General features: G+C 33.5%; 1 protein-coding gene across 9 annotated transcripts; it reads left to right on the top strand.

Annotated features, from left to right (window-relative positions):
- The first annotated feature begins 5,598 nt into the window (after positions 1-5,598).
- LOC105784476 (sugar transport protein 14) lies at positions 5,599-9,401 on the top strand. 9 transcript variants are annotated; one of them, XR_008196768.1, is made up of 6 exons: positions 6,266-6,903; positions 7,107-7,187; positions 7,344-7,409; positions 7,573-7,660; positions 8,413-8,448; positions 8,849-9,401. XR_008196768.1 is itself a non-coding variant. In XM_052632358.1 (2 exons), the coding sequence occupies exons 1-2, from the start codon at positions 8,358-8,360 to the stop codon at positions 9,157-9,159; spliced, it is 402 nt and encodes a 133-aa protein (XP_052488318.1). In that variant the 5' UTR covers positions 7,673-8,357; the 3' UTR covers positions 9,160-9,401. The 9 variants fall into 9 exon arrangements, 1 of the variants encoding a protein (XP_052488318.1); XR_008196767.1 differs by having other exon boundaries at positions 6,267-6,903; positions 7,347-7,409; XR_008196769.1 differs by lacking the exon at positions 7,573-7,660 and adding an exon at positions 5,599-6,252 and having other exon boundaries at positions 6,809-6,903; positions 7,107-7,409.
- Positions 9,402-10,380: the final 979 nt, after the last annotated feature.

The following is a 10,380-nucleotide window of genomic DNA, read 5'->3' on the forward strand; positions in this document are numbered from 1 at the left end:
TTTATATTATTTCATGTAATAAAATAAAAGACAATATTTTGAATATTTTTATATTATTTCATTTAATAAAATATAAACAATACAACATAGTTTTTTACAACAACTTCAACTATTGTGATTTGGACATGATCTACTTGTATGGCCTAGGTTCCTACACCATCCGCACAACTTCTGTTGATTGGCTGTTTCTTGGATATTCATATTGTTATGTATTCTAGTCGAGCAAGGTCGACCTTTTAGTTTGCGACGCAATTCTCTATCCGATAACAACTTAAAAGGAGTAAGCGATACAGATGGTCACTTACGTTCATCTGGGACCGGTGGGAATACGTGTCTCCAGACGTTGTACATGTATTCTAATTTGTACACTTTGTTGACTTAGCTCATGGGATCCAGACGAAGATTCTGGTAAGCTGCAATTACATGAGCGTATGGATAACGAAGTGTGTCAAACATCCCACAGTCGTAAGTCTAATTTCTCACATGTACACGATATTGCCCGCCAGTATTACCTTGGTGCAGTCTGTCAAACTCCGTCACACGAAACCATAAGTTGTCTCGATCGTGACACACTGTGTGCATGGTGTTCTCCCGCACCTTCGCCTTGTTAATTTCTTGCAATACCTTCCTACACCATACATGGCCTCCCTGCATTTGACCTGCATAACTCGCTGCTCACTTTGGAAATAGCGCCGCTAAACAAAAGTATGTCTCTCTCACAACCGATGTTATCGGTAAATGACACGTTCTTTTTAGAATAAAATTTATGCATTCAGCCAGGTTTGAGGTCATATGACCATATCATAGGCCACCGTCATATGCTTGTGTCCACTGTTTAAAAGGTATGTTACAGAGGTAGTCCGTGCCTTCGTCGTTAACTGAACGCAAAACTGCCAACATCTCATGAAAACGATATTTACTTATTTTATACCCTGCCAATATAAGTTCATAGCGAATATTACATACCACTTTTTCATTTAGAATAAATTTAAAATAACAAACAAAATTATATTAATAGACTAAATACCCATGTTGGTCACTTGTCGTCGTTCACTTTTAGATGGATATTTCCAGCAGTAGTTGGAAGCAACATACCTTAGGCAATACCGATGGTGTGTGCGCTGCCATAGGCTTCCCTGTCACTCAATTGCAACTACCCGATTCGAAATAACGTAGATATCAGGTTGGGGGCACACATGCCTCCTTAACCTAGATAGAAAGAAATCCCAGTCATTAGTTGACTCCCCCGGTGTTATTGCAAACGCAATTGGAAAAATTCTCCCACTGTTATCCTGTGCCACTACTAACAATAGCCGATGGGTATATCTACCAAACATAAAGGTACCGTCAATTTGTACCAATGGCTTGCAGTATAGAAATGCGTCTCGGCATTGCTTAAAAGTCCAGAACAAACGTTTGAACACTTGGCATCCACAGAGCAATCGGTCGTTGTAGTACACATGTTTTGTTTCAAGGTCTGTTATGTAACCTGGGACGTACTCTCTAGCACTTGACACCACTGCCATATTTCATTATATGAAGCGTCCCACCCACTATGTATCTTCTCCAACGCCTTCTGCTTAGCTATCCAAGCCTTGCGGTAAAAGGGTGTGTACCCTACTTGGCTACGAATATTAGCAATTAAGACCGGCACTAAAGTCCTGAGATCTGCTTTCATCGTGAGCAGTATTAAGCTAGCTAACATAGCTGAATCCATCTTGGGATGATCTTGTGAAATACCTGTCAATGAAGTACGTTAAATAATGCAATATTACATAATAACATTATTATTCAAAAACCCTAAATACTGTACCTGCAGCACATGTATGTGGACCTTTGTACTTTTTCATCTCCCACAACCCTGTCTTTTTCCTCAACGAGGCGTAGATTTTCCATGAACATGTACCGTCTTGCATTGCACACATCGCCTCAAACTTATCAGATTTAGATTTAACCACGTGGTAGTTAACACCGTTATTGATGCTATGTTGTTTCAATACATCAAGAAAACTATCCTTATTGGAATACTCCTTACCAACTTCAAATTCACCCAAATCCAATAATGAACTTGTACGATCACGTATTCTGTATGGTAGATTTGGAAACTCCAACGCATTATGTACAGATAGATCGACCTTATGCATGTGGACTGGAGGTGAGTATGCCCTGAATCGTAGATCTTGTTCTTCATCTAAACCCCTTTCAACATCTTTAAGTTCAGTTAGAATAGGCTCCAGTTCAAAAAATAATACAACTTCTGCACCATCGGGGCCGGGCTCTCGAGGTGGATCCACATTGGACTCATGTTCTAACCCACCATCATCTGCAATGTACGATGTCCCCTCACCGGTGGACGTCATAAGGAATACATCATCCGTTCTTCTGGGCGTTTCATACCGTCTCCAATTAGATGTAGATTGCCAACCATTAGAAGTTGATGCTGTTCCCCAGTACGTATTTCCAGCATCAAACATCGACCCACCGAGGTACATGTCCCATCCACTGACGGAGTGTCGTGCAGGTGTTGTGTATTCCATATAGCTACCAAACACGGGCAGTTTAGTATTTTGTAACCCATTAACAAAGTGTTGGGCAGGGGTCGTGTATTCCTCTCGAACAGTAGTCGCAAATGCATGATTTAGCGATGCAAATTGTATATATAACTTAATATAGGGTGCTCCACTAGCGAGATGAGTTTGCACCATTGCCTCTAATCTACAAGCACCTTTGATGTCGAACGAGTCATATGTCACTGGATCAACAGAAGTACAAAATTGATACCTAATAGACAAAACTTTCATTGGCGTTGTTCTGAATATTTTACGTCTAATTCTTTTACAAAGTTATGTCAAATCTATGTTCTGGTTAAAAACCAGTCGCACTGTATTCTCCGATAAAAAAGAACACGGTTCTCGGTGTGACGAACCTCACCATCATAGTAAATAACAATACTAATACGTTCATACATCTTCAATTTCTATCCTTTTTAGCCTCTCTAATTTTTTTTTGTTGTAACTTATGCAACCTGAGAAAAAAATTTGGCTCATTTATAGCATCAGGCCAAATAGGAACTACTGTAGCAAAAGAGCGTCCACGTGGGAGCTTCTTGCAGTACTTTTGCTGACATTACATCATACTTGAAGTGTTTTTGACACTATTTGATCAGAAACATCTTCTCAAAAGTATTTTTTTCAGAAACTACTGTAGCAAAAGAACGTCCATGTGAGAGCTTTTTTCAGTACTTTTGCTGACATTGTATCCTGCTTGAAGCGTTTTTGACATTATTTGCTCAGAAACATCTTCTCAAAATTATTTTTTCAGAAACTACTGTAGCAAAACAGCGTCCACGTGGAAGCTTCTTTTAGTACTTTTGCTGACAATGCATCCTGCTTAAAGCATTTTTGACACTATTTGCTCAGAAATGTCTTCTCAAAATTATTTTTTCAGGAACTACTGTAGCAAAAAAATTCCATGTGGGAGCTTTTTTAAATCACTACACCAAAACAAGCTTTTAGTGGCATTTTTAGTGGCGTTTGGATAAAAACGCCGCTAAAAATCAATCATTAGCGGTGCTTTACATAAAACGCAGCTAAATTCGAGCATTAGCGGTGCATTAAGGAAAGCGCCGTTAAAAACGGGCATTAGTGGCTTTTTTTTAGAAAAACGCCGTAAAAAACCAAAGCCCAACTACATTGTTTTCTGACCTTTCAGAGCTTTAGCGGCGTTTTTAAACAAGCGCCGCTAATGCTTAGGGCTTTAGCGGCGTTTTTGAAGAAGCGCCGCTAATGCTCTGGGCTTTCACGACGTTTTTGAAGAAGTGCCACTAATGCTCAGGGCTTTAGCGACGTTTTTGAATAGGCACCGCTAATGCTCAGGGCTTTAGCGGCGTTTTTGAAGAAACGCCGCTAATGCTCTGGGATTTAGCAGCATTTTTGAAGAAGCGCCGCTAATGCTTAGGGTTTTAGCGGCATTTTTGAAGAAGCGCCGCTAATGCTCAGGGTTTTAGCGGCGTTTTTTAAGAAGTGTCGCTAATGATCGGGGATTTAGCAGCGTTTTTGAAAATTCGCCGCTAAAACATTTTATCTGTCTATTTACTATTTAATTTTTTTATTTATATTAATTAAAATTCAATTTATTTTTAATTGAATATTTGTTAAAAATAGATAAATTTGAAATAATGACACGTAGGAATAATTTGAAATAAAAAACATAGAAAAATATTTGTTAAAAATAGAAAAATTAAAATACTATTATTTAAAATATTTGGGGTATATGACTGATTGATTTTTAATTTATATATTAAATAATTTCATATATAATTGTAAAAGATACGATAGTATTAATTTTAAAATATTTAATTAATTATCATTATAGTTTAGGGTTTAATATATATGGTTTAGGGTATATGGTTAATTTAGGATTTAAGGCCGGTTTAGGAGTTACAATTTTAAGGTTTATAGATTATGGAATTAGGGATTATGGATTAGGGATTTTGGTTTAAGAGTTGTGATTTAGGGTTTGTAAATTCGGTGTCAAGTTAGGGTTTAGGGTTTAGATTAATTAGTGTGTTTTAATTTATATTAAATAAGGTTTAGGGGTTAGGGGTTAGCAATTAGGGATTAGGGATTTGGGTTAGGGTTTAAGGTTTAGATTAATTAGTGTTTTTTAATTTATATATTAAATAAGGTTTAGGGGGTAGTAGTTAGGGGTTAAGGGTTTGGGGTTAGGGGTTAGAGGTTAGAGATTAAGAGTTAGTGATTTAGGGTTTAGAGATTTAGGGTCAGGTTAGGGTTTAAGGTTTAGATTAATTAGTATTTTTAATTTATATATTAATTAAGTTCTTATATAATTGTAAAAGAGGGTTAAGGGTTCAGGGGTTTATGTTTTATGATTTAGGGTTTAAGAGATAAGGACTAAGGGTTTAGGGTTTAGATTAATTGGTATTTTTTAATTTATATATTAAATAATTTCTTATATAATTGTAAAAGAGATAATTTTAATTTTAATATATTAAAATTATGATTATAGATTAAATTATTTAAGAGATAATAGACAAATGTTATATATATTAAATGGTTTAGGATTTAAGGTTTACTTTAGATTTGTTAAATGATGAAATTTTATACAATTAATTAATGTTTTATATTTAAAATATTTAATCTAAATTTAGATTAAATGGTTTAAACTATTTGATATATTTAAATATTATATTTTGAGAGTACTTAGTTTTTTTATAAAAATTTAATTTATAAAAAATAATAATAATAAATATTTTATAAAATCACTTAACTAATAATTTTTAACAGACAAAATAAAAAATTTTTAGTAGAGCAAAACAATGTCGTTTTGTTCAAAATGAAATGATTTTTTGTTGCGTTTTTAGAAAAAACACCGCAAAAAGTAAGCAATAGCGGCGTTTTTTTATAAAAACGCCACAAAAATCATTTTACTCTACAAAATCACGCCATTTTACCCAAATTTTTCCCCGTGAAATCCTTAATCTTCCCATGGCCGACAACGTTTTGAACTTTGTTTTGATACCCGTTCCCTTTCCATTCACCAATTCCTTTCTCCTATTACCCTTTCCCATCTCCCTTTCTCTCTTTCCTCTTCACCTGTCCCTATCAAAGGAACCTAGCTTTCCATCTCGCTACCAGACGATGTCCCTTTTCTTTCTTAGTCTCTTCGTTGCTGGAAAACCCCAAATTCCCGTCCCTTGTTCTTCTATTTTAGCTGCTCCTTACATTGAATAAAATATCAGTCTTTTCTCAGTCTTAATCGACATTGTGTTTTTTTTTTAAAATTCTCATTGGCTATTTATTTTTGTGTTTTTCTTTAATTTCTAGATCTGCTATAATTTATTTTCTCTTTTCTTCTGAATTCTAGGTTATGTTATTTTGGTGTTTAGAAAATTAGGGTTTTCATTGATGTTTTCAGTTCTTCTGAAATTTTTTAATTTTTTTAATTGATACCTTAAGCAATCTTAGGTTTGGAAAAAAACCAAATAATAATATGTTAATCCACTCTAATCTCCTTCTTTTTTCTTTAATTTCCTTTCTTTTTTTGTATTGTCAGTTAATTTCTTCTGCTGTTCAAAGATGTCGTTTATCCGAAGATCTTTACCAAATATTAGTTGTTCTCAAGAGCTCTCCTCCAATCATTCAAGTTTCAAGTGAATACTTTTCATTCTTGCTTTAATTTTTGCCTAACAATAAGCTTATCACTCCCTCAATTTTGTTTGATCGTATGAGGGTAACTTTTCAAATTTACCTCTTCTTTTATGTTTATAATTTTTTTTTTTTGGTTATGGGCTTTCCCTGTTTGCGTGTAGATTTTTTTTTTGCTGTATATATGATTTTTGTTTGACCATTGTTTGTGTTTTTGCGTTTTTTCTGGAGATAGGGATATTTGGTAGTATTTTTTAGCTTTGAATTTGAATTTGTGGTATATAGTTACCATATATAATTTACTTGCTACATGGATGGATGAAATCTGGGTCCCTTGTTTGAGGCTGAATGGTAGGGTCAGTGTTGTCAAGGCATGTACCTAGGTGCGTCTGTGCGTTTGCAGCATTCAACAAAAATGCCTCAGACCTTTCCAGGCGAGGCCCATTTAATGAGGCATAGACGCCTTGTGTGTCTTGGTGCTATTTTTTGTAAGGCAGTAGATTTAGATAAACCTAGATGATTGAACTTTTTACTGGATAATGTCAAACTTGATTGGCCAATATATTATATATAAGCTTTATACTGGCTACAAAAGCTGGATAATGTCAAACTTTTTACTGGCTATTTTTTGCGCATATTAGTTACTCCTGGAGCTTTACACCGTATCGAAGTCAGTTCATGACTTCCTGGAAAGCAATTACTCCCAAGTTTTGTAATTGAGCAGTTTGTGCTAGAGGTGAGACTTTGTTATTATTTTAATGCCAATTGTTTGGTTCTACACATAGAAGGAGGGCCTCTTTTTATTTTTCTCTCTTTCTTATAACCTTTTTCTGTGGTTGTGAGTGGAAACAGTAGCACATAGGCCATAAGATTGTAATCTGAAATTATACACTGGACATGTGGTCTTCATATTACCAACACGATAATGTGCTTTTGTAGATGTTCGATGTCTATGGAAATCATGTTCAATTCCAATTGGATGGTTTTAGCATCCCAGGTCTAATCGGCTCAAAGCATAAGGTTGGTTCTTTAAACTGCTCTTTGTCGGCTCTCAAAGGGGGAATAAAAGTGTCATTCTAATTTATACTGCATGTTCAATATTTTTCATGAATTTGATGCTAAAACTTGTAGTCAAAATTACACTTTTTGAGATATGAGCATGATGGTGTTCTTAAGTAGATAACCTTGGACGCATTGACCTTGGGGGCCTACTGAAAGTAACTGCAGGTTATGGAAAACAAGGTATGTACCTTCATTCTTTAGATAGTTGGTGTTTCTTGGCAAAGTTGTGAATTTCCTTTCAATATAAATCATATGTTGTTAGCTTCAAATTCTATTAATTTTTCCAGATCAGTTGTAACTGTACTTTTAGCCGATTTTTTTCCTGCATGCCTTACTCCTGCAGTGTCTCTATCTATTTTACATGGTGATAAAGTAACTTTCAAGCAAGCATTTCAAATGGTGTTCTTAGGGAGCTACGAATATCATCAAGTGTCAGTAATTTTTCACTCTTGTTTCATTTTCACCATTGATAAAATAAACCTATTTTTGCAATTGTCTTTTAATTGGAACAACATCCATTATCATCATCATCATCATCATCATTTATAACAATAATGTTCTCCTACTACAATCAGTTACCAAAACTAAATTAACCAATTTCTGTTCTAAAATGGATGGGGTTTGAGATTATTTTTATTTTAATGCAATTCTGAATCTATTATTTGGGCAGTTTTCTCAATATGTGGCCAGAATGTAGCAGAGAAAATAAAAGTTGTACTACTTTGATGAAAATATGTGTATTATTCTATTTTGAAAATTGTATGTAATGTTAATAAAAGAGTAAATAAATTCTAATTTACTTTTAGCATGATGGTACTTTGTCCCAGCACTGTTCATTTAAGGGAAAGCTTCATTAAATCCTGATTCAGCTGGATAAGATAAAACCATGTTCATAAAATTTCTAGACAAATTTATCTATTTTGTAGTGTTATTTTGCACTGTAGTCTATTGTCTAGCACAACACCTGTTTCTTTTATTATAATTATTTTTATGGCCTAGCCATAATCGAGAAGGCCGCATATTTACTGGTTTTGTTTCAGTATTTGTTCTTGGTTGCCACCATTTCAAGTCAATTTGTAAATTCTATTTTAGTAACTTTGCTTGTTAAGTGTACATTAATCCTTTTAAATGTCGCTTAAGATTACCAATTATTTTATATTTGCTTGCCTTGTTGCTGCTACAGGGGGATCTCTTTTTGGATATGATCTTGGTGTTTCTGGTCAGATTTCTTTTCTATGATTCACTTTTGTTTTCCTTTTTTTCATTGGTTTTTTTCTTCAGCTTGTTTATGAATTCTGTTCATTTATATTAAGTATTAGCAATTGCTGAAATCTTTTTAGATTTGTATCCTATCTTCCAGATTTACTGATTTGCTTTTCAATCAAAACGATGTCTTGAGAAGAACCCTCTCTACACAATTTCTTTAATCATCAAAATATAATCTTCATATATTATATATTTGGTATTTGGGGATTATCAATGATTCCTAAGCTACTTGCATTATAGATTATGCATTTGTTTCTGTTTGTTAGAAGATTTATGTTATTTGATTCAAAAGAGCTCAATAAGATGCTTATTTCAAGATGATGACACTGTTTATCTTTTAATATTGATTGCAGGTGGAGTGACTTCCATGGATGATTTCTTGAAGGAATTCTTCCCAAAGATATATAGAAGGAAACAAGCACATCTTCATGAAACTGACTACTGCAAATATGACAACCAGCTCCTCACACTTTTTACGTGTTCGCTCTACTTCGCAGGCCTTCTTTCTACATTTGGAGCCTCTTATGTTACTAGAAACAAAGGGCGTCGAGCCAGCATCCTTGTTGGTGCAGTCAGCTTCTTCCTAGGAGGAGCTATCATAGCAGGTGCGGTGAATGTCACAATGTTGATCACAGGACGCATTCTTCTTGATGCAGGCATCTAAATGTGTTTGGTATTTTAGGTATCCAACATTTATTGATGCACTTAGAGATTTGGATGATCCTCTTACAATGGTGCACCTGTTTGCAATGTTAACTTTGAATCTTTGAATCTTTGGATTTAGGATTTGTTTGAATTATTCTTCTAATTAGTTACTTTTCTCATTTCCTACTGGATAGAAATGTGTTTGACTCTGGATATTTTCATCATTTCAGGCAAGAAAGATTGATTTTTATTACAATCTAATTATGGTTTTAGTCCTTTTATTATCATTTGATTTTAATTTAGTATAATTTGGTTTCTTTAATTTTATAATATTGACATGAATTTAAAAAATATGGTAGATATGTGAATTTATTATTCGTTAGGATTGATTGGAATTTTAGGTGCTCATTTATTTAAACATAATATTTTAATTCTAAATTTAAATTCATTAATTTTTATATTTAGCTTTAAAGTTAAAATTTTAATAGAAATTTTAATTTAATTAATATTTTTATCCTTAAAAGTATATAGTTTAAATTTTAAATTTCAAAAAAAAAAACATAATATAATATTTATCATAGAAATAAATATTATTTAATTAAAATATTTTTTTAAAAGTCATGTTTTTAGCGGCGTTTGTCAAAAAGTGCTGCTAAAGGTCATGATCTTTAGCGGCGTTTGTGGGAGAAGCGTCGCTAAAGGTCATGATCTTTAGCGGCGTTTGTGGGATAAGCGCCGCAAATGTTTGCGGCATTAACAACAGTGGCATTTTTTGCGGCACTTTCAAAAGCGCGGCAAATACTTTTAGCAGCGCTAAAAGGCCTATTTTGGTGTAGTGAATTAACAAATAATTTAATTAAGTAACCCTAAACTCCAAACCCTAATTTATTTACTTTTTCCTTAAAAACCCAAAACACTAAACCCTAATCTAATTTTTTTTTAAAATTTATAATTAATTTACTCAAGTAACCCTAAACCCTAATTTATTTGATTTTTCTTAAAACCCTAAACACTAAACCCTAATCTAATTTTTTTAAAAATTTACAATTAATTTACTCAAGTAACCCTAAACCCTAATTTATTTGATTTTTCCTTAAAACCATAAACGCTAAACCCTAATCTATTTTTTTTAAAAATTTATAATTAACCTAAACCCTAAACCCTTATTTATTTAATTTTTCCCTTAAAATCCTAAAATCTAAAATCCTCAAAACCCCAAAACCGTAATCTTAATTGTAAA

This window comes from Gossypium raimondii, chromosome 1 (assembly GCF_025698545.1).
Source record: "Gossypium raimondii isolate GPD5lz chromosome 1, ASM2569854v1, whole genome shotgun sequence".
NCBI classification, from domain to species: domain Eukaryota; kingdom Viridiplantae; phylum Streptophyta; class Magnoliopsida; order Malvales; family Malvaceae; genus Gossypium; species Gossypium raimondii.